The following is a 25,441-nucleotide window of genomic DNA, read 5'->3' on the forward strand; positions in this document are numbered from 1 at the left end:
CAACAGAAGCAAGAAATGTATACATGTTTGGAAAAACTTGAGGGTGAGTAAATGATAACAAAATGTTTATTTTTGGGTGAACTATCCCTTAATGCATCTCAGATGACATAATGGTACAAGCTACAATTTCTCCTTTAATTAAATATTTGTGAAGACCCTGAATATGTGATGAAATATGAACCTATTGAATCATTCTGTTAACAAATTTTACAAAATCATTCTGTTTACAAATTTTACAAAATCATTCTGTTTACAAAAGACAAACTCTTGATGAAACTGGGTTGCACTATTTTCAGTCAGTCCCCATTTACATTATGTGCAATACTACTGATTAAAAACGTTTTGGGCTATTTATTTATTTGATTAACTCTCAGCTCACCAACCAAATATAAGATACTAAATATAGTACAAAGCTAGGAAAAGCATAAATAATTCCTACAACGGGAAATATAGACAGACAAGAATAGCCTATTTTATTGACCCCATGGGGAACCGTCCTTATGTGCAGGACAACAGCCACATCAGAAGTATAAAATTCACCTCTAGCACAGAAAAAAACAACAATTACAAGACATACCGTAGAATAAATTAGCATTACAAAAACACCGCAAATAAGAAACGCGTTTTTTGTCATTGCTGTTTGGAAATTAAGCGTTTATCTTGTGAATATTTATTACGTAACCTTTCAAGGCGGCCTACCCGATTGGCTTGGCGAATGAAAACGCTTGCTGTGTGAATGTTAATTAGATTAAGCAGGAATATTGGCGTGACCTCATTAATATTCATGAGCGACCTCTTCGAAATTCACCACCACCCCATGACCTCTCTCAGGTGGTTTCTTCCTAACCTTTAACACCTGAGAGGTGTCTGCAGGCGGGGCGGTGACACCGGCACAGGTATGGCAGACCTTAGCACGACCTGGGAGTGTGAGTTGCTCGAGCAATTCTCCTGTCTGACTGCAGCCACAGAGGAAGAGCTCCATCTGAATGCCTCAGATATTACCTCGGAAATCAGCGACAACACAACGGGCTTATTGCATTTAAGTGATGAAGTTCTCCTGGTTATATTGAGGAACTTGGACCCAGTGTCGCTGCTGAGGCTCGGCAGCACGTGCAGTTTATTGTTCCGAGTTTGTTCGTGCAACTCTCTGTGGACCACACACTTCCAGGTACAATTTGCATGGAAATTGATTTTTGATTGATTCATCACAGTATGTCGATTTTCTTTTGAATTAATCAATTCACCCTTTATGCATGGTACATACCAGTAGTTGGCGAATAGTCAGTGTGTTTATTTAAGTGATAATTGAATCATGCATCCAACATTCGAGTCAACGGTTTGAATACATTTTAAAGAAATAGTACCCATACTCAGAATGTGTCCTCTGCATTTAAAGGTGCTGTATGTAGGATCCAGCGGCGTCTAGCGGTGATGTTTCAGATTGCAACAACAGCGCTCGTGCTTGTGAAAAGCAATAAAGTTACAACTGTAGTCTTTCACATCAGATAACGTTAGCAAATGGTCGGCGTTAGCTGGCGAACTACTGATGTCTAACTTGAGCCAACTAAAGCACAAAATCACAATATATTTTACATGCTTTGAAGTATTGTTAGCTTACCTGTCCAAAAGGATGAAAGCCAACTCAGGGTCTGTTTTTATACCTAAAACAAAGCGAAGGTCTCTCCATAATTCAAACGCTCTGCCAATGTTGATCCGTGTTTTCGTCCTGAGTCGATCCGATTGACGTTTGGCCTGACGAGCTTCAGCAGATACAATTTTTTTTTTTTTGGGGAGTTTGTGTTTGAGTCTGTGTTGTGCTGGAGGCAGGTCGTTTTTTGGCGTTATCAGACTCCATGTCGTTAGCTGATAAAACGGAGAGGCTTGGGAGCGCGCATGCACGTCACATCCGGTGGATTTCGCAGAAAATCCGACCCGGAGACTTCACATAAAAATAGGAAAGCGATTGGGTGTTATTTGCTTTGCTTACAGTGACCTTTGAGTTACAAGTCCGATTCTCTAACCATTAGGCCACATCTACCCCATTGTGGTCGTCTTTGGTTTGATTTTAATGTTTTTTCACAGTACAAAATGGGTCTATATATGCCTTTTAAATGGTAATCATTGTATCCAGTGCATCTTGTATTTATGAAATCTAATCTAATAACAATTTGATAACGTTTTGTAGTGTTTTACAACAACATTACTCCTATTTATTACTTCATGAAGTCTGTTTGCAAAGATGTCACCAATAGTTATTTTTGACCGTACACTAAAATCCACATTCAGCTTAATAGCAATACAACAAATACTATTACACATGAGAAAAATCTAAAATAAAAAATGTTTTATTCCCATTATATTAATAATGTAGCTTTTGGGGGTTTTCTTATTTTTGTATGTTGATCCGCAGGCTTCGTAAGTGAATGCAGCAGGCACTCGTGTGCTAATCCTCTCCAAAATGTTTTTCCACAGGATTCGTTTGGGGTCAGTCTGTCATATACCCACGCCAGGTGTCCCGTAACGGCCAAAACCGCCTTCCGCTTGGTTTTTATGTGGCGATCCCTCTTCAGAAACATCCACTGTAACCGTGCGTTTCAGGAGAAGCTCTTCGTGGAGATCCCACTCGCGCCACACAAGTACTGGGTCCAGTGGCTCGTGCTGGAGGAAATCGTCCCGTTGCCCTCAGTGAGGCTTCCCTGCAGTGATGTGGAGAAACTGTGGGGCGTCACCACAGATTTGTTCCAGGACAAACTCCAAGGTGGTCATACTCTCAGCTGTCAGTTAAATTAATTTTAACTTAAAATTAAAGGAACACTCCACAGTTTTTTGAAATAGGGCTTATTCACCTTCTTTACTACATTTAGATAGGTGTGCAAATGCGTTTTTGTCTCAGTGCGTGCATTGTTTTAGTTTGACAGGGTTGGCGTTAGCTTAGCTTAATGAATGGAATCCTTTGTTGCCAGCTAGCATGCCCTGAGTAAAAGTGATAACCCCCCCCCAACCTAATTACTACTTGTGGCCTGTGTATTCACAACGAGTACAAATAGCGATGCAGATTAACACTAGGCGATTTCCTAGGCAGATAATGACTTGGGACTATATTAGGGGGAAGCACAGGCGAAGCACTGCTACTCAGGCCCGGATTAACACCGTGTAGTGCCCCTGGGTGACAACATTTGAAGTCGGGGTTGTCTTAATATCCATTGTCGGCATCTTTCCGCTTGGATCTTGGGCTTTGGAAAGGCGAAAAAAAACGACCCCTCCCTATAAACTTTTGGGGTGCCTGGTGTCAGACTTGCAGGTGCCATAGGCGCATCGTTTCACCATCTTGCTGAAAATCGCAATGTTTGACGGTCACGGGGGTCTTTCTCCTTAGTTACAGTTGCTGAGCTAGGATTGGACGAGGACCGTTCGAGGGCGGGGTTTTGCGAACGGTCAATTCTTTATGGATATAATTAATATTCTCTCTGTATATATTGTATCATTAACTGTTCATTTTGTATCTGCATCTCTTCCAGCAAAATAATATATATACAAAACATGAAAAATATTTTAAAGTCTAGTCATTATCTTAATCACTTGGTGCTCCCCTATTGGCTGGTGCCCCAGGGCACTCGCCCAATCCCGTCTATGGATAATCCGGCCCTGCTGCTACTTGGTCGCAGAGATATCACGCAACACATGAAATGTGAATATGTGGTATAATATGTGAATGTGAATACTGGTATAATATGGGTTGATCTGTACATGCGTCATGTTCAAAATAATCACTTTGTGGACAGCTGTCCATTTGGTCCATTCGGCGTGGGGTGTTTTTTCCAGTTCACTTTATCACAAAAAAAAAAAAAAAATCGAGTACTGCAGGATGGATCAACACCGTGAAATCCTCGGTAGCTGTGACTCAACTGCGGGCCTGGTCATCGATGGCAGTAACTTGTCCCACTCTCCACAGCACAGACACTCTATTTCAGTCGGCATAGATTGGCATATTCCCCCACATTCACACCACCAGTTCGTGATGGCTCTCATCCTCACGTCCTCAGGCTGTTGAGCGATCGCAACCTCCTCCTCCTGTCGTTCTATTTCCAAAGCACGCAGCTCATCTTCTGAAAACTCTGGTTCATAGAGGATCTGGATCTTGACTGTCTGAGAAGTCACCCTCTTCGTCTCTCACAAAATCAGCCATGTTCATCGCCATTCATGTACTGTGGGAAAAATAGCCAGCTACTATTCACGCCGGTATGTTGACGGAAGTCGTGGGATTTCATGTGTTGCGTGATATCCCTGCGCCAAAGTAGCAGTGCTAATATAGTCCCAAGGCAATATCTGCCTAGGAAATCGCCTAGGGTTAATCTGCATCGCTATTTGTACTTGTTGTGAATACACAGGACACAAGAAGTAATTATTTTTTTTTATTTTTTTTTATCACTTCTACTACAAAGGATTCCATTCATTACGCTAAGCTAAGCTCGTGAACAGTGCAAAACAATGCATGCACTGAGACAAAAATGCATTTGCCCACCTATCTAAATGTAGGAAAGAAGGTGAATAAGCCCTATTTCAAAAAACGGTGGAGTGTTCCCTTAAGGTTTCCATGCTTTATTCAAGCTTAACATGCTGATTTATTTCTCTTTACCAGAGAAAACTGAAGATTGTGACACCCTCAAATTCGAATGGAGGGAGCTGTATCATCTTGCACTGAAGCATCATGGTAGTGTCTCACTGGTCTTCCAGCATGTTCTCAGCCAACACCAAAACAAGGGTGAGAGATTTGCATCCCATTTAATGAAACATGAAAACAACATTTTTATGTAACGAGTCATAAAAGTAACAGTTTGTAGACCAATATCCTTGTCTGGTTTTTTTTTTTTTTTTTTTTTTTTTTAAGTGGGGTCTGGGGCCGCCAGGAGTGCTAAGGTGTCAGTGGAAATGTTCAGAGAAATAAATGGGTTAGGGTTAGTAAATAAATAAATAGTAATAAACTAATAAATAGTAAATAAATGGATCTATCAGTGAAGTAATGAGTAGGAAAAAATAAAATGTTATTTAATAGAAACTAAATATTTTCCAAATAAAATTGATTTGATTAATGTCTTAATAGGTTTTCAAAGTATAAATCGTCTTTATACAATAAACTACAGTAGTCAACATTTGAAGTGGATCAAAGTTATACATGAAATTTGAACAATACCCGTTCTTGTCTTAGGACAACTTTGATTATCTTTTTTGATCCACTTCAAATGTTGACTACTGTATATAGATGCCTTTAAAAATGGTAATCGTTTTACTCAGTGCATGCATCTTGTATTTATGAAATATAATAATTGTATCTAAGGTATGTTTGATCATTTTTATATATTTATCTTCTATTTTAATCTAGTTTCTCAAAATAAATTGAATCAGTGTGAACTAGTTTGTTGATATGGCCTGTCAAATAAACTGATTCAATGAAATGAATTTAAAGATTTAAATCAGAGATGCTCCCTTTTAAGGGAACAGGTTGTGATTGGATGTAAAACCCTGTCTACTTGCATGGTCTTCAGGACACTTAATGGCCAAATAAAAAGTGCAATAACCAACGTTGCATAAATTGGCATTAATATTGCTGAAGAAATGTAGTATAACATGCAATATATGACCTTATATTAATGCTCTGAGTGCTAGAGTGGACCCCTTCAACTAGAATTTCTGCAGTGCATTTAGCAAATTGATGGTTGGCTCATGATGGCACCTATACTGTATTGCTGTCTTACCCAAAAGAACATGAGGGTGTCTGGGTACTGTCGTTGACCTTTATGTCTTTGCTATATGTTTCCTCTCTCCTACTAAAAGTAATGGGATTTCTGAAGAAAGATGAAGTAATCAAATTTTTTTTGCACTGGTGGATCACTTCAAACTGCTGTGATGGACCCTTGATCAGAGAGTTGGAGTGACACTGAGTGATGTTCCTGGTGAAGGACTGTGACTCATAGTTCACCCTCACCTGCTATTTCCTGTGTCTTTTAATACACTAGTATCTGAAAGGCCAATGTTCTATAGCTGTTAGCTTTGAACAGGATGTGGTGCATCCTGGTCAGTGTCGATCTAAAGGTCTTTCAAACTTCCACCAGTATGTTTGGAGTTCCTTCTGTAAGGTTGCAGAAAGGTGTAATTGTGCAGACTTTATAATAATATATAGATATGCATTCATAAGTAGTGTTGTTTCTGCTGCTTAACTAGCTTTTTAATTGGCACTATTGTTGTCATTGACACCCATATCTTGTACTGGTTTTAGAGCATGCAGAGCTGGAGTCCATGTACCATCAATACGTCCAGTGTAGGTTCCAGTGGCTCTTCACATACTGGTTGTTTCGTCAGCCGACTCCGTACAACAAGCAGCTGCGCTCCATTTTCCTGCAGTGGAAGAAGCACAGCAAGAGAAAGGTGGCCACCTGGGGTGAAACGCTGTGTGACGTGAGGTACCTGGCCTCCCTGCACCCCATCACCAAAGACTACTGGAGAGGCCGATTGGCCCGGGGAAATGAGAGCCTGGGTGAGTTAATTATTATTTTTTTTTACTACTGTTGTTGACATTTTATTTTTAATAGCATATTTTGTGTATTTCATTTGTTCTTGTGTATAGATTTATTTAATAGCATGTATTTATCATAGCTTTTGTATTCATAGTGTATTTTAATTTTATTGTTTTATTTATAATTTAATAGAAAGTTTATTTTTTTTATATAGATTTATTTTACAAGGCATGTTATAGCTTTATTTCCATCTAGTGGTGTTTATAGATTTAATAGCATGTATTGTTTATAGATTTATTTATTAGCATGCATTTATTACTCTTAATAGCTTCATTTAATAGAATGTATTTATTGTATTTTTAGCATTATTATATATCTTTTTTTTTTTTATAATCCTCTGGTGTTCCTTGCATGGCGATCAAATGGCTTGTTTTTTCAATTGAATGAATGTACTATATTTTAGATTGATAATGTTTTTTAAATTTAGTATTTTAAGGGGATTTTATGATGGCAAATTATATTTATGCAGTAGTTATAATTAGGGCTGGACCCGAATATTAATTCGGTGGGTTGGTATTCAATTAGAAAATTTGACATTCGAATATTCGTTTTTTTTTCGTTTTTTTTACACACCTGGCATCCCCCTCGAAATGGTTCTCATTCGCGCTTGAATATGTTCAACACTATAAAATCTGACGAAATACAATACTTAGACTACCTTATTAAAAGTATTGCTTAAGTTAACAGACCTGTGTGTGTGTGTTACATGCGAGTGTATTTACTTTGTGTTCATGGGGAAAATGTTTAATATCACTAGTGTAATGTCTGTTCTCGGAGCATATAAGCCCTGCCCGTGTGAGGTGCGCCGCTTCCCGCTCGCGCTGTTCTGTAGTTTATTAAAAGTTTATTAATTCTGAACGTCTCGCGTGTCTATCTATGTTGCACCAAATGCGACGACGCACTCCCTTGTGAAGTCGATTGGATGAACGGTTCTCGAAATAATCAAAATGCAAACGGACAGACACACACACAGAGAATACTGCCTTCATTAGAGAGAAGAATATGTTCAGCCCCCTCTCTCCGAAGCTTCGAACATTCGATGTTCATTACTACCGAAGCTTCGAAGCTCAAAAAATGGTATTGGACCAGCCCTAGTTATAATCCATTTATTCACTTTCCAACTTAAACTATCATAAATGTTGAATGCTTTTGAGCACAAACTTAAGTTTGGTCTCTTTTAAAAGACACATGGCAGATTATTGCTGAAGTGAGTTTTAAAAAAGTAAACTTAAACTTGCAATTCTATAGTTTTTTTTTTTTTTATGAATGAAAGTGCACCAAAGCATTACATTTTTATATGAAATGTATATTTTCCAGAACTTGTTTTACTCTTAAACTGTAATAGTCAAAAATCATAAATCTAAAGTTATTTCAAATTTGAGGCTGATGTCTTAAATAATGAGCTTTCAGTAAGATTTTATTTGGCCGCTGTATCGAACGCTTCCATAAGATGAAATTCTTTCTTTCATTTTTGACCACGGAGCATTTATTTTATTTTTTTTCAGGACCATTTACCTTTTTGAATCATGTTGTCTAATTTTTTTTTTTTCACTGATTTTTCACATAGTGAGTTTTGTACAATTTTGCCGTAAAAACAAAAAAAAAAAACGTTTTTTTTTCTTCTTTTTTCGGTCAAATGCCTGAAGAACACCAGAGGGTTAAATATGAAACTATCAGCCAGTCATTTGTAAAATTGTTTTCCTACCTTAGTAATGGCATATATTGGTCAACCTCTGGTGGAGAATTGGCTAGATCTTTAAACCTTTAAGGAGTCAAACGACTGCTCATGTTTTCTGTTCTCTGTCGGTCTCATGTGGCGCTGTCTCTTGAGGAACTATGCCTATACCAGTCCTTTGGCAGGAAAACAGTCTGTAGATCAAATGTTACTGCTCCAGTCTCTTCGAATATCATCTCATGTTCTGACTGTACTTGTTTCTTTCCATCAGGGATTCAGACTGTTGGAAACTACTTCTCCATGTGTAAGTCTCTCATGGCCTGGATCTTGAGCCGCGACTGGGGCCGACTGAAGCGAAGAAAGGTACGTCTATTGAATACATGCAGGAAGCTGAACAATATATATATTTTTTTCTTTTTTCTTTGACATGAAGTCCTCTCTCCCTGGTGTGCATTGTGAGGTTTGAATAAATTTGACAAGCTGTCTTTCCAGGGACTAACTTTTCTTCACACATGATTGTCCCCATTCTATTCCAACTGATATCTCTCTTCCCCATCTTAAAAATGGCAAATAAATTCCTCAGAGGACGTGATCTTAAATATTCCAGCAGTGCTCATCCTCTGCATTTCATTAGCCAGCGAGAATGATTTCACAGGTCACGGCGTGAGCAGACGCTCTTATCTAATGGCTGCCTAAATTGATTATAGACGTATCGGTGCATGTCTCAGTCAATTACATTGCAAGTCTGAGCATACAAATTCCTACAGTATTATACAGTTTATAATACGTGACCATTCAAGGACACGGAAAGGATCAGATAGACATTAAATGTGAATTTTATTTTTACCAGTAGAGGTTAACTGCACATTATCATGGTACATAAAAAGTCTTGTTTTAATTTATTCAATTAGTTTATTTTTTTGTTGTACTTGAATATGCAAATGTAGGCCTGTTCCCTTGCATGCACAAGGTCAGTTAGAATGTTGCACCTGTCATTGGCAGGTTTATGAAGACACCCTGGAGGGTGTATATCTTCTGCTGAGGCGGGACATGCAGGAGACGCTCATCGAGCACGAGCACTTCTGGCAGGTGGCCAAAGTCCAGATGACCCGTGTCTGTGCGCTGGAGGAGACGGCCGCAAATTATGTCAACTGGAAAATGATTGAGACACTCCCCTACTACAAGTCAGTCCTGCTGGAGTCTGCGCTCATGCCTGCGCACTCACCTTCTCTCTTGAGAATACAGAATTAGAGTTGCAATGTTAATAGGAAAGGTTTTTTGCCTTGTACTGACAGCAGGTATTTCCTTGAATCCTATTGTATTTGTTTTGAGGTTTATAGGAAAAAAAGCTAACTTTTTTTTTCAATGTATATAATTTGGAGATATATATATGAATTAAATATATATATATATATATATATATAGTGCAATGCATAAGTGAATACACCCATGCTAAAGTTGACTAAAAAGAGGAATAAAAAATCATATTTTGGAAATTGAACTTAATGCCTTAATTTAAAAAAAATAGGAAAAATCCAACCTTTAAGGACACCAATTTTCTTTGTGAAAGAATAATGTATCGTAAATAAATGTTCTTCCTTAAAATACATGGTGCATAAGTGAGTACACCCCTATGTTAAATTCCCATAGAGGCAGGCAGATTTTTATTTTTAAGTATTTAAAAAAAAAATAATTTAGGATACTATGCATCCTGATAAAGTTCCCTTGGCCTTTGGAATTAAAATAGCCCCACATCATCACATGGCCTTCATCATACCTAGAGATTGGCATGGGGTACTTTCCATAAGATCATCTCTCAATGCAAATCAAACTAGCTATTAGGCTAACTGAAATAAAAACATGCCAATCTCTAGGTATGGTGAAGGCTATGTGATGATGTGGGGCTATTTTAATTCCAAAGGCCAAGGGAACTTTATCAGGATGCATAGTATCCTAAATTTTTTTTTTTTTAAATACTTAAAAATAAAAATCTGCCTGCCTCTATGGGAATTTAACATAGGGGTGTACTCACTTATGCACCATGTATTTTAAGGAAGAACATTTATTTACGATACATTATTCATTCACAAAGAAAATTGGTGTCCTTAAAGGTTGGATTTTTCCTATTTTTTTTAATTAAGGCATTAAGTTCAATTTCCAAAATATGTTTTTTTTATTCCTCTTTTTAGTCAACTTTAGCATGGGTGTATACATAAAAATAAGCCAACATTTATTTTAGGTAAAGCAAACTTTCATTTAAACTTTGTATTTAGATTAAAAATAAGTTAAAAATAAACTTGATCTAAAATAAAAAGCTAACGTAAGTTTCTTATTCAATTAATTAGAATAAACTTAATTTTATTATAAACCTATTTCAAATTAAATAAGCAACTTAAGCCATTTACACAACACTGTTTTCAACTAAAAACAGAAAATGTTTTATTAGTTTTGGCCGTTCATTTACGCAACATCTGCGTTTTGGGGCCCTGAAACTACGAACTTTTGAAAGTGCAAGTTTTGAAAACTGTCCCATTATAGTCTCTGTGTAAATTACAAAAATGCGCATGTTTTATGTGGTCAGTCTATAGGCACGCAGTGTTTCTTTACAGAGTGACATAATTTTTAGTCGCTTTTGCGGATCCATGTGAGCAGGGATTGTTTTAACAGCATTGCGTTTATGAAAAGTTTTGCTAACAGACGACAAAGGAAAAACATTTTTGTCCTTAGTACATCGTTCCCATTGATCACTCTAGGCTGTAAAGTGATGCTGTCACTCAAATTGCTGTTTCCACTAAAAACTAGCGGTGAAAGCACTGAGCTTTACCAGTGGTTGGCTTTCAGACTGGGCTTTGAAGCTTAGCGAGTGCACTGGGAGGAGATGGCAGCTTAAAAAAAATACCCTGCAGTGACTTATGGGCAGTCAGTCGATGGCATCTTTGAAGTGTATGGCGACTGATCTCAAAAAGCATGGACTGAACTCACAGCATTAGAGGAAACCAAGAGCAGTGTTGTGAAGAGTTAAGTGGGATCATGTTCCTTGAGGGCGATCGTCTTGCGTAAGTAGATGTGAGTGGTAAAGTGCTCACTTGAAGAAAAGATGACTGAATGTTATGGTGCTTTTTAGCTATGCAGTGATGCTGATACTGGCTGATTAAATATTTTCATGCCATGACGCTTAACTTAAAATAGAATTTATTTTTTATTTTTTTTAGTTTGAGATTTGTGCAAAATAAAATGTTCTAGTTTTGTAGTTGAGCACTTCTCAGCTCTCTAATCTCTCCATCTAATTGGTCATTAGCATTCAAACCATCAGTGCTGGTTTTAAATGTAACTAATTCACATTTGAAGAAGTATATGTTTGAATTTATGTGCAGCAAACTGAGTTTTCTTAAGCGTTTTTCATCCGGGGTGTTTTGTTTGAAGCTGGAATAGTCATTATACAGAAGGAGATCTCAAGAGACGGTGAAGATGAATGCCTTGTTGTTCAGAAGTGCTTGGAAAAAAATTACTTTCCCCGCAAAAGCTTTTACATTTGTCTTTGGTTTTTAATTCTCTTTGTGGCTTATTAATAAAGGTTGTCTTATTCCCCAAGCTAATGAAAAAACAAATAATTAGTCTTGTCTATTGCCTTGTGTAGTCTCTTTCGTAATGGTTTTCCAGCTCATGCGTGTAATGGTGTGTTTTTGTTTTGTTTTCTCTTCTTTTTTTAAGGCTGTATCTGGTGTCTGGTAATTCCGTGTACTTGGATCATGTGCAAGGTTTCTTGCGTAGAAAGGGGATAATCCGGGATTGGATTTACCTGGAGGAGAACGTCTGGGCTAGACAGTTGCTTCCTGAATCACTCTACACATTGCTGGAATTTGACACCAAGATATCTCAAGGTGGGTTCAACTGACCTAAAACGACCTTTCCGTTTAAATCATTGACTCTCACTTAGCGGCCGGGGGCCTCAAACTTCCAAGGGGGCCTCAAGATGACTTATTTAAAATAAGACCAATCAAGCATTAAAGCTACACTGTGTGATATTTTCCCCCATATAGCGGTGAAATTGTATATGACTACCCAGTGAATATTAGTTTCAGTTTCAATTACGAGGGCGTTTTAACTCCTCCGGTGGCCGTGTTATTCCAAGATTAACATGGCTTCCAGTTCGACTTCGCAAAAATCGCGCCTTTAAAACTATTCGTCACCTGTGATCCGTCGCAGCACAGATTTATGTTACAAGGTAAACAATACTTTTCACCATTGACACGATTATGCACAACCATGCTATGGTTAGACAAGCAACTAGAAAACTTTGAGTTTACACAAATAGGCGGAATTACCTGTCGAGAAGAAAGCAGGCAACTTCGGCGTCCGTTTTAAAATCTTTGCTCCTCGTGAGCTCTTTCCATCTGGGAAAAGTTACTCCAATATTGACTTTGGTCTTGCTGATTTGCCTGTCGCGTTGACGTTTTAATTCTCTCTTTCGCTTCCTTGGCGACTCTGCTGGCGTGATCCTACATCTTCAGCAATCTTTCAAATCTGCCGGCAGTCGCGAGTAATCTCCCCCTCGCATTCGTCACGGTGTCACTGAGTGTAAAACGCGAAGCTTGAATTTCCAGGTATGTCCCTCTTTGGCGAGTGTATTTTCAAGATGGAGGCGCAACATGGCTTCCGCCATTCGAGCGACTCGCTCATATGTATTATAAATGGCAGATTTTATGCTTACGAGAATACTTTATTAGTGGGTGGAAGTAATTACACATGAATGAGCACATATACTTTTGATAGAACAAAATGTTTTTTGCTAAGAATCAACTTAAGTTACACAGTGTAGCTTTAAAATAGGTGAACTGCTAAAAATCAAGATATATCTATATCTCAATTATAAAAATAACCAAATCTTTCTAGTTATGAAAAACTCAAATGTTTTATCAGGTATTAATTTAGTGTGGTGGTGGTGGGGGGCCTTCAAATATTGTTGTAGAGATGACAATGGGGATCCACTGATCTAAATGACTACAGGGCGACTGGAACTAGAGCTGCATGATTAATCTTTAAAAGATTGCGATCTTATTCCTAAATGTTAACGTAACCTTTGACAAAATTACACCGGAACATTCAAATATGAGTTTGCGCTGCCGGTGACCCAGAGAAAGCAGTTATGTACAGGTATGAATCTGTCTTTTCAAACACAGTCCTTATTTGATCATTTGAATATCTGTAACACAGAAATAACGATAGTGAGATAAAAGTTTATAGTTCGGATATAAACACTGTCTACGGAAGCGATCAAAATGGAGTAAATCACCTTTTGAAAGTAACTTGGTGCTTCAAATAAAGATCGTATCAATTACATCGTTGCACCTGTAGGTGGCGACGTGACTGTTAAATGTTTTTGCCATTGAGTCATTCAAGAGATTCTTTCAAAAACACTGATTCATCCAGCAATGAAACAAGTGAGTTCTTTGAGTCATGTAATTTACTAGAGGTTCTGACAATGTCAATTCACTGTCATTTTATTTAGTTGTCTGTTCAGAATTGTGATCTATTTGAAAGGAAGTTGTGATTTCTCAATTTATCCAGAATTGTGCAGCTCTAACTGAAGCCATCCATTCATAGTACAGTAAAAGATTTAGCCCCCATTTCAAATGACTAAGCCCGGTCGATGCTTTTGGGTCTTCTGAGACCCTAGGTCTCGTCTTTGCTGCCCTTTGCTCCTCGTCTCTACTTAACGGGTGCTGATGCAGTCTTTCTCAGCGCTGCTCGCCAAGTTGCTTCAGCAGATTTGAAGTGTGTTGGTGTTAATCCTCAGTCCTCTGTGAGCGGTCGAGACCACACAAAGTTCATGACATTTTCATTAGCAGGATCTTTCGTTTCAAAGCATCTTATGGGAATGTGTGTTGTGTAAGTGCCTGTTTTGTACTTCTCAAATAGAAGGATAAGCTTCTCTGGATGATGATTAGTAAATATTGTAATCATGCAAGCCCTAAATGCAGTTGAGGGTTGGATTAACAGTGCTTGAAGTCACCATGAAATCAATTGTGTTTTTTCTGTAATGTGGCAGTATTTTTATTACTTAAATTTCTTTTTTTATTTTTTTTATTCATGTGCCCTCGTAATTTAATCAAAATAACTTGCATCCACTTCTGACGCATTTACTGGCAGTACGGGGCAACCTAGTCCACTCGCATGACATCACAGCAATAGCAAACCACAACAGTCCATTCAATTCCCGAGAGACACGATCAACTCACGCCCTACTTTTTCTTTTCTTTTTTTGGAGAAGCTGTTTCACTCAGTCTTTTCTTCCCTGTTGTGACGTACATCTATCACAACTTCCATTTCATGCTGACTTTAACAATAAGGCAATACAACATACTGAAAGTAAAGTGAAACTACAAAACATTTGTTAAATCAAATGGATTAAAAACAAATGAACATACTCTTGTTCATTATTGTATAAACCTTAGAACAGACTCCACATTTGATTTGACAAGAATGCTACAATTGCAAACGTGTTCTAGAGGAAGCATAGTAAGGATTCAGTCTGCTTTAATTCCCCTCCTCCTGTCTGAGAGCGATCCATCAGTGGTGTGACGAAAGAACGCTGTGAAATTTGATTAGGATTTATGAGGGAGCCGTTCCATCCCTCCGTGACCCATCGGCATGAGGAATGATGCTCAGTCTCAAGGCAATTTGTCTTGTTTACCATCTTAAAAATAGTTGATACAGATTCTTAGTCCATTCAAATCTATTGAACTAGAGATTTTTGCAGTCTAATCTTCAGTGAGGTGTGAGACGCGTTAAGGTTTGTTTGTAGAGCTCTAGATAAGTGGATGTCTACAATGGCCAAGATTGATGCATATCGAACAGCCAATTTATTGAACTACTATTAAATGAAAGGAAATGACTCGCACAATTTTAAATCACTGAATTGTTAAAACATAAACAACAACTTTGTCAATGGATAATGCTTAATAACATTGGTAGCACTTTATTTTATAGTAATTTTCTCCATGTACAGTTGTTGTAATTACTATAATAACTAGGTGCTAACCCTGAACCTACCCCTAAAACTTAACCATGTAGTTAGCTTGTATTACCCAGTACTTTCTTAGGTACAGTAAGTGCACACACTGTAAAATAGTGTAACAAACAAATAACGGTAGCACTTTATTTTAGTCCTGTTTCCCATGCACATACTATATACTTATTATAGTAATTACAATAATTGGGTAATAACCCTGTAGTTATTGTAACCCTTAACCCATGCAGTTAACTTATTACCCAGTACTTTCTAACATGTGTAAAATAAAGTGTAGCCAAGTTTCTTAATTTTTTTTTATATTTATTATACACACACTGTATAATACAAGTCTTTTACCTAATTCATTAAGTAGAATAGTCTTTTTTTTTTTTTTTTTTTTTTGATGCACATTTACCATCAAATAGTATTGTGTACATGAGGCTCCTTGCTGTCGGATCTGGATTGTCCACTAAAGTGTTTGGTTGATGATGGCCTTCATGTCTGTGTTGTTTGAACAGAGAGTTTACACGGGGACTCTGCGGTGTCCCAGCTGAGTCGACTGATGTGGCTGTACCTGAACTCGGGTCAGGAGCTCTATCTGGAGGCGCTGAAGGGAATGGTGCTGCAGTGCGCTCTGTCTCGATCATCTCGGCACGCTTCAAGCGTAGGCCTGATACAGACCCAAACATTTTAACTTTTTTAACTGACTTTTTTTTTTATAACATGGCTATTCTAAGACTGTATTTTAAATTTTTTTTTTTTTTTTTTGGAAGTATGACTTCATGCTTTAGTGCACAAACCCATTCATTCTCAATTTATGTCTGAGTAAATGTAGTGCACATGCAGCGCTAGTTGTTTTTATTCTTGTATTGGTTTTAGCGTTCCAAATGATCACTAGTCTCCTTTCGAGATGCTTTTTAATGGTACTATCATGTGAATTTTTACTTGTTAATCTTGTCATGATAGACTGCTGGTTAGTTTGCTGACCTTGACTCAAGGTTGCTGACTTATTAAAGCACCTTTACACCACACACTTCAAAGTCTGATTGTTTTTTTTTCTTCCTTTTGTTAATATAAAAAGTGCAGTGCATATAGTTTTGAAAAATGCCAAGTTGAAAAACAGCCTTGCCATATGTCAAATTAAGTGAACTGCAGTGACTTTTTATACCTTTCTTTAATTTTTCCATTAATTTACCTTAAAGCTACACTGTGTAATTTAAGTTTGAAAAAACGCTTTCTTTCAAAATGATATGTACTCATTAATGTGTAATTACTTCTACCAACTAATCAAGTATTCTCGTAAGCGTAGAATCTGCCATTTAGAATACAAAACGTTGATCACTATGCCAATAATCTGTGGTGGCCAGTCACGGCACCCGAAATATATGCTTTCCCTTATAAATTTGTTTTAAAATGCACTTAATGTATTTTGGCTCTTTCAGTGGTTGAGGTGTCCACTTCCGTTTAATAAAATGTCTACATTAGTGGTTCCCAGTCCTAAAACTAGCACTAGTTTTTGCTAATACAATTAGGTTGGTATGAGCCACTACAGTTGTTCAATAATAAATAACACAAAGTGAAAATAGTGGCATTTTGGGGTTATGGAAACAAGTGACCATGTTGAATACACAATACTACACTGATCCTGATGATTAGAATAAACATCCTACCTGCATGCAAATCCTTCCCAGCTAACACATGACATACCAGATACTTTTTTTTAATTTGGTGATTCACTTTTATTTCATGACTTGCTGATTTAAAATGTAACTACGATGTTGCATGCTCGTAAATGATAGTTAAGTGATATACAGCATGCGCCTCTGAGCACAGTGTAATGTCTGACTAGACATTAAAATAACGTTAGAATGAGACTGGCGTATAGCCTGACAGCATCTTATCTGACCGGCCGCAGATACTGAATCAGGACGACACACTTTAAACTGTCGGAAGAGTCGACGGCGCTCGTGCCCATCTTTCAAACTTGTCTTTGACTGCATGATCCACATTGTCTCCGTAAAACAAACCAACCAATGTAGAAAAATACTTTATTTAACGTTTGTACAAATGAAAAGCATTTTACAAAATGGAAAAATAGTTAATACTTTTGAGGAAAAAAAGTACATAAATAGACCTTTGGCTTTTGTAAAATCTAGCTGGAAAATGAAAAGCTTAAGATTTAAAAGACTGATGTGAAGTTCAAACATACTGTTGAGCCAACCAGTGGCTTTCAGTGCACAGCGAGTCGGTCATGTCAATCAATGCACATTGCTTTTATATTCTCATATATATATATACACACAATTCAGCATGCTATCAGATATCACACTGTCCTGTAATGCACAATGAAGAGCACCACATACATTCTCCATCAGGTTATTAACATCTCTTTGCCTGAGAATAAATATGCATTGCTTGTGAATATGGCTTGTGAAATAAAGTCTCTGCCAGTTATGGAAAATACCCTTCGATTACTGTCGTTCAGCTGCATAGATTCTAAAAGGCACAGAACAATATTAAATATCTGCAGAAATGTGTAATAAATGCTGGTTAATGTGAGGTTGCATAGCACAGTATACTTGTAATATTTAGCTAATCGATTCCTTTACATAAAAAAGAAAACTAATTCTAACGCTATGCACATGCACAAGATATTATGACAAAACCTCCATTTGGAATTCTAAACATGCTTAATATACGTTTAAATACGATGAGATCAGTCACAATACATGAGCAGTAAATTGACATTTGTACTGTAAATATTTCAAACATTCATCACCTTGATGCAAATACGTGTGCAGAGGTTGACATGACCGCATCTCTGGACTTTACATTATCAACTATAAAAAAAATTCAGCTTGGGGTCAAAATGAACTTGCACTTAAAGAGTCGAATCTCTTCTGAAATGAAAGAAAACTCTAAAAATACCTGAGTGAACAAGTTTTTGCATTGATTTCATCCATATTCCTAATTGTAACAAGGACTAAATGTATCATCTGGAGTATATAAACTGTCAGGAGGTCACAGGAAGTGTATAATCTGCAGAACATTCTGTTTCCTGTCTGACTTTGGAACTCAACATGTGCAACTTGTTCTGAACTGAACTGTGCCACAGCGTTGAAAAAGCAGCTCATATTTTATGCTAATTAAAAAGTTAAACGGTGTCCTGAATAGATTAACCTGGATTCCTTTGCCGTCTTTTATTTTTAAACGAAACATTTACGCTAGTTTTTATGGAAGCGCAAATGTCCTTCAGATGAGATGCAGGATCCTTCAGTTCGGGGTGAGGATCGAGGATCCTGAATGTCGACCCGCGACCTGTAGCTGAAGGGGGAGAGGGTGGACCAGCTTCTTTGGGTAAAAATGACTGTGACTTCATGAAGTTTGGAGGTACAGAAACAGGAACACAAGGCACTTTAGGACACCACTTGCTCCACTTTCCCTCAAAGACGACTCCAACAGTCTCAATAAATATATTAAAAACACACATTATTCATTCAAACTCCTTGAAGATTCAACGTCCACAAGAAAACAAAAAAAAAGTAACAAACGTCTTGTAAAGACATCCTCGTAAACTGGATTCACAGCTTGGTCCAACCTTTAGTGGTCAGAAAGACCTTGTTTGTTTCTATCAGGATGACTTTATTCTCCCTTTACAAGCACTGTGTCGAGATGGAAGCCTCCGGAGAGTCGGGTGTCATTGGGTGACGCAGTTCTCACCCATGTCCTGTGCGTACCGGTCCGAGATGACCGTCCGCAGCTCGTCAATGTCTTTCCTCAGCTGGCACACCTCCACCAGCTTGACCCGCAAACCGTCCTCCATCAGCGGCTTCTCGCTCTCCTCCGCCGAGCAGCCCATAGCTGGGAAAAAAACAATCGGGAATATTCATTCTATTGGCTGTGGGTACTTTATGTGGTGCTACATTAGAAATGATGCAACATCATTTGACTGTGTATTTATTATGAAAATATGTTGACGCGTCATTTAAACACATCACGTTTCACATATTACAGAAGCTAAATGAGTCAAATGAAACATTTCAGTCACTAGCTTAGCATAGCACTAACAGTTAATAAAAGCGCTTTTGACTAGCAAGAGCAAGATTTTGTGATAACTTTTGTTCTGAGTCGGTAAGATATTTGTCTCATGCTCACCAACGCTGCATTTATTTGATGAAAAATACAGTAAAAACTATAATATTAAATAGCAAATTTCTGTTTTAATGTATTTTCAAATGTAATTTATTCCTGCGAATGGCAAAGCTGAACTTTCAGCATCATTACTCCAGTCTTCAGTGTCACATGATCCTTCAAAAATCATTCTAATATGCTGATTTGCTGCTCAAGAAACATTTATTATTACTAATGTTGAAAACACTTGTGCTGCTTCATATTTTTGCGGAAACTGTAATACATTTTTTCAGGATTCTTTGATGAACAGAAAGAACATTTATTTGAAATTCAAATCTTTTGTAACATATATGTCTTTAATGTCCCTTCTGGTCAAGTTAATGCTTTTTTGCTGAATTAAAGAAAAAACACTGACCCTAAACTTTAAAAACACTAATAATTTAATAACACTCATTAGCGAATCTTAAAATGACAAGCATTTTTTCATACTGTGCAATATAATGTTGTGATGCACTTTTAGCATTCAAAACACTTGATTTGAGTGTTCTATTTTAAATATTGAATTTAAATAAGAAGCAAGAACAAATATGAAATTAAAATTAAAAATGCTAAAGGTGACTAGAGATGCACACAACTTTAATACCTTAATATCTAATTTAAAATCAAACAGGCTTATGCTGGACTACTCAATGCAAATAAATACAAAATATGAAAGCGTACTGTAAGAGTTTTATATGTTCTGATTAAGTATTTACATTTGATGCCGAGCAGCAGGGCCAGGTTGGGCTCTTTGCCTTGAGCTCTCTGTGTGAGGACACTGCAAAGGCCCTTAAGATCCAGCAGACACAGGGACATCTCCTTCAACAGGGGCCCGGCCTCCTTCAGACACGGCCCGGGGGTCTCCTCGTCTGCCCGCCTTCCATTCTGTGGAGATAAAAACAGCCAGGCTTTACACACTCCTCCCTGTGTCACACAGCAGGGGGAATCAGGACAGAGCCTTTAAAGGGACTTTCAATTTAAATTATGGAAGTACAACGAAGCCCTGGCTCGTCACATTCGCCACTGGGGCTTTGAGAGAATCGCTATTTTCACCTTCAAATGCTATTACGGACACAAAGAAGTGTTATTTCAGCATTTTACGCTCGTCCTTCGTAGTGTGGGAAGAACTTTCAGAGTTTTGGACAATAAAGTTGGTGACTAAGCTTAACAATTGTGTGAGTCCCGATACAGATTACCAGCAGAACACATTCTTATTTCTCAGAGCACAAGAACGAAATCACAAGCAACTGTTTGTGAAAACTAGCCAAATCGAACAGTGGGAGGGGGAATTTCTGGCATTTACACAGCGGGACAATAGCAAGAGTGGAGGAGAAATGATGCCATGACCTATTGGGGACGGTGGGATAAAATCTGCTCATCAGGAGGGAACTCGTCTAACCTGAAGAGAAACGTTCTGTGCATTGTTCAATAGGACCAGTGCTATTTTAGTACCACTGAGATGCTATTACAGTTTTTATTCAGAGTTTGAATTAGATTTGATGATCATATTTATAATTTTCATTTTAATCTTAGGTAAAGGTGTAGTAATTCTAGTGGTTTTGTTATTGTACTTTTTTTTTCATATGTCTATAGAGTTAATGAAAATGGGAAACTAATTGAAATGTAAAAAAAAAAAAAGAAGAAAATTTTAAGTATAATTTTTTTTAATGGTTTTAGTTTTAGTTTCAGTTATAATAATAACCCTGATTAGGACTATTAAAAAAAGGAAGAGGACTTCATAGAGGATGCACTTTTAAACACGTGGATTTTCTGAAATAGTAATAATCAATCAGCTTTGCAAGTAATTTCACATAGCTAATATTGTTACTCGACGTTTAGTATATGTTTGCAACTAATTATAGTGTCAGACCTTCTAGAATTTCCACACAAAAAAAATTAAGAAGAAAAAACTGGGCACACAGTAAAGGTCAATTAATGAGAGTCACAACAAAACTGCACACACAAATCTAAGAAAAAATAAAACAAAAGCTACATCTGAAATCACATACTGAGTACCTACACTACTGTTCAATAATAAAGAAATATTTTTTAAAAACTTTTATTAATCAAGGATCAAAAGTGACAGTAAAGAAATTTATAATGTTCCAAATTATTTCTATAGCACAACAATTGTCACTATTGGTAATATTAAGAAATGTTTCTTGAATATATTAAAATAAAATATATTAAAACAGAAAACGTTATGTTAAATTATAATAATATTTCACAATATTTTTGAGCAAATAAGTGCAGCCTTGGTGAGAATAATCTTACCACCCGCACTTTTTAACAGTAGCGTACCTGAACGATAGCAAACCACATCTGTTAATGCAGATTTGCTTTAATGCAAAATATAAATCTTCTCTAAAATGTAACAAATATAGTGTAAAGCTACTTTTTTTACGTAACAGTTGCTTGGAAAGGACACACTTTTTGTTTAACTTTCCAGGATCTGTGATTTAAAATGATAGGGAACTACATTGTGAGGGAACCAAATTACTGTCCACTGTGTAAGAATATATGCAGAATATATATCCCTTTACATGGGATCTGTTATACTTGGTCATTTCTTGTGGGTCTCGCACAAGAAACCAAGTCAGAGAATCCATGCTAATAATCTGGTGTGTCCCTGTTGCAGCTCTGTATGATGTACGGTCTCTGTGCTCGGCTCCACTGTCATCTCTGTGAAAGTCTGTGTGGATCACGCATGACTGCGGCTCGGTGAAACTTCCTGTTCTCCCTCACCTTGAGACGGCGCGGTGAAAAATGACGTCCTGAATTCTAATAGCGCGCTGAGGGCCAGTTGGGTTATTCATGACTCGACTGCCACGAAAAGCAGGACGGAGAATTTAATGACACAAAAATGAGCCTTCAATCAAGCTTCTAACTTCCGCCACAGGGCTCATCTGTATCGTTTAGGATGAAAAGGTCTTGGCAGCACTTTAGAGTCCCTTTGTGGGTGGTTTGGAGTGCCGTACCTGCTGAAGAGTTGTGGAGAGCGTTTCAAGTTCCTCCTCGCGCTCCAAGAGCTGTTTGCGGAGTTCCTGCGTGATCCCCCTCTCCCTCTGCAACTTCTTTTCCAGGGCCTGAAAGAGGACGAAAGACAGCGCTTGTATGATGTGCATTCTAAACAAGCCTGCTTTGATTACACTATTCAACATAAGCATCAACATGCGAGACACCGTCCCATCATCCTTTCCAAGAATAAGAGATAACAATGCAAACCAGGATTATTGTCCTCAAGCTTCCAGAACAAAAGGTAGAAAATGACATCTTACCGACATCTCCAGAGTGAGCTTGTCAATTTGCTCCTTCTGATTGTCGATCAACTGAAACAACAACCAAGAAATGGCAAATTACACAACTGTGAAATTTGTATAATTTGAATGCACAGAGAAGGAAAAGCAGCTAACGAGTTTCCAACATACCGGTGGAGGCCTTCAATACTGTTTAAAAAGCATCTCAAGACAAAAAGTGACTACTTACATGAAATAAAATAAAATAAAACATAGTTGTTTTGGATTTATTCAACAATTTTTGGTCACTGCCAGGGCTTGACATCAACTTTTTTGCTCAGCAGCCACTGTGGCTAGTGGTTTTCCAAAGTTATTAGCCACTCAGCAATTTCACATCGATACCATGGGAAAACACTGCCATATAGATATTTTTTATATTATCTCATAATTTGGCAGCAGGTGTATTAGGCTGCTGTCACTTTAAGACCTGACACACTGATCCATTATACTGTTACACATGACCAATGGCATTTTTACATTATTTTGTGTGTATTTGACTGTTTAAGCACAATAAATTTGCACGTTATGTATGCGCACTTTGGGTGTGCGTACAAAATCTGCAGGAATGAATAAAATTATGCACAATATGCGCAATCCCATGCCGAAATTCAAGACAATATTCATCCGGAGCAAATGAAATGAGTGAGAGAGGGGAGGCAGGTTTGTTTGCCAACTCGCTGTCAGAGAGATGAGAAAGCAAGAAAGCGAAGCTGGTATTGTGCATCTATTCAAAAAAGCTATATTTTTGACAACAGTACATTGCACTTATTTCCCATGCCTTTTTTAAGTCTACAATTGAAAAATGTATATATTCTATATAAAATGTACCTGCCAAATTGGCTAGTAGGAGTGACTTTGTTACACACCACTGCTGAAATCCACCCGCATTTGGCAGGTTGGAGGGTGTTAACGTCAAGCCCTGGTCATTTCCATTGGTTTGGTTATTTCTTAGTATTGATAACTTGAAATAGGTAGCTTTGACTAGTATGTTTGAACGGTTGAATGTAATCTAGACAGCATTTTTGGCCATCATATGTGGGAATGCGCATATGATGCCAAGTGGTGTCAAGGTAGGCAGCTCACTAGGTTGTAAATAATAAGAGAACAGAAATTCTTATATATATATATATACACTGTCTCTTTATACCTACATGTTTTGTCTTATAGATTTATAGTATAATGTATTATAGAGAAATCTGGGCATAAAAGGAATGATGAAAACTGTACTGGTAAGTGTCATTAGGTGCATCATGGGAGATCAGTACCAGGCTGTTCTGGCTCTGTTGTTCTAGTAGTCGAGTGTTTTCCTTCTCCAGCTGCTTCAGGTCCAGCATGGGCAGCCGTACTCCATCCTCTAAACACTTCTCCACCTTCTCTTGTAGGCTACAACAAGATGTGTTACAGTACTCTATCATTCAGTGAGTAAAACCAAATAAGGCAGAGAGAAATCTCGACAGCTCCTTTTTATATATCAACGCTGCTGTGGTCTTTCCAAGTTGATGATTGGCCTGATTTCATCCCCATGTTTACATGTTTTAAAAAGAGTACACAGCGCTTTGATCTTCAGCTCACTTAACAAGGATTGAGCACTCTGTATATAAAAAGTGGCTTTCAGAAAGAAACCAAATCAAAAGCAATGCTTCTGGCTGTGAGGTCGTCTCAATAGAGCGGGCGAGTAAGTGCAGTACCTTTGAACAGCAGCCACAAGCTCTTTCTCCCGCTTGGATTGGGTCTCGATGAGGGCGTCTTTCTCCGGCAGCAGGGCTCGGTTCTCCTCCAGGGTTTTCTCCAGATGGGCTACGGTGTCCTCCAATGCCTGCTTCTTCCCCTGCACTTCCTGCAACTGAGTAACGGACGGAGATGAATACAGTAATGCTACTGCACATCAATGCTTGAACACTCCTACACACCTTTATAAACATTGTTTTGTAATGTTTATTCTACATATGGTTAGTGCAGTTTTATTTTGGATGTAATCATTATTTTTGTCTTGCTTTCCAGTAAATATGTACCATCACTAAATCAAGGTAAATTTAATTGAGAACAAACATTTTTTAAGACACAAGTGCATTATTAGAATATTAGTAATTTAATATTTATTATTATTTTATTTTGGTTATGCGTTTATTTTTCTGATCCAACTGACAAGAAGCTTTTCTTGTTTTGTTTTTTTGTATAAACCTTACAAATTTGTAAGTGGGGAAAGAAACAAAACAAAATAATTTATAAATGTTAGATTTGATTTTTTTCAACCAATTTTGGTCACTACATAATTCTCATACTTTCAATTGTGTTATTTCTTAGTTTTGATAACTTCACTCAGTTAAATCTAATATTGGCCAGAACTTTTTTTAAATAAAATATATTAATTCAAGAGTTTTGCTAAGAGTTTGTCTTATACAAATTTATATTTTTTTATTCTTATATTTTTTACTAAAAGGCCAAAGTCTAATATATTGATTAGTAAAATGATTTTTGCATTTAATCCAATATCACAGACAATGTCTGGCTCAAAGTGAGAGATGCCTCAAATTGTGCTAAAGTGGTAAGAAAAATATGACTCCAAACATTTGTTGGACTGTCAGATAATATTAATCCTCTTACGGTTGTGCATACTAGTAAACCGCACAAAATAATGATTTAATAAACCACAAGTAAGATTATTCCCAAACATAATGCAGAGTGCCTGCTATCACATTAGCAGCTGTTTGCGCTG

At 37.4% G+C, this 25,441-nt stretch overlaps 2 protein-coding genes across 3 annotated transcripts in view; one reads left to right on the plus strand and one right to left on the minus strand.

Annotated features, from left to right (window-relative positions):
• The first annotated feature begins 883 nt into the window (after positions 1-883).
• On the plus strand, positions 884-16,292 carry LOC311305607 (uncharacterized protein). The gene is made up of 8 exons (XM_084433413.1): positions 884-1,168; positions 2,473-2,758; positions 4,640-4,762; positions 6,275-6,532; positions 8,519-8,610; positions 9,250-9,431; positions 11,959-12,128; positions 15,778-16,292. Exons 1-8 carry the CDS (start codon positions 899-901, stop codon positions 15,951-15,953), a joined length of 1,557 nt encoding a protein of 518 aa, XP_084289539.1. The 5' UTR covers positions 884-898; the 3' UTR covers positions 15,954-16,292.
• A 1,001-nt stretch (positions 16,293-17,293) lies between these two features.
• cep85l (centrosomal protein 85L) overlaps positions 17,294-25,441 on the minus strand; it is a 66,058-nt gene continuing 57,910 nt past the window's right edge. For both annotated transcript variants that reach the window (XM_084433026.1, XM_084433025.1), the window contains exons 8-13: positions 24,414-24,568; positions 23,991-24,108; positions 22,708-22,758; positions 22,408-22,515; positions 20,146-20,314; positions 17,294-19,120 (exon numbers count right to left, since the gene is read on the minus strand). In XM_084433026.1, the coding sequence (XP_084289152.1) occupies positions 18,957-19,120; positions 20,146-20,314; positions 22,408-22,515; positions 22,708-22,758; positions 23,991-24,108; positions 24,414-24,568 (765 nt within the window). In that variant the 3' untranslated portion in view covers positions 17,294-18,956. The remainder of the gene's footprint in view (positions 19,121-20,145; positions 20,315-22,407; positions 22,516-22,707; positions 22,759-23,990; positions 24,109-24,413; positions 24,569-25,441) is intronic.

The sequence above is a fragment of the Rutilus rutilus genome (genome assembly GCF_951802725.1).
Source record: "Rutilus rutilus genome assembly, chromosome: 15".
Classification (NCBI taxonomy): Eukaryota; Metazoa; Chordata; class Actinopteri; order Cypriniformes; family Leuciscidae; genus Rutilus; species Rutilus rutilus.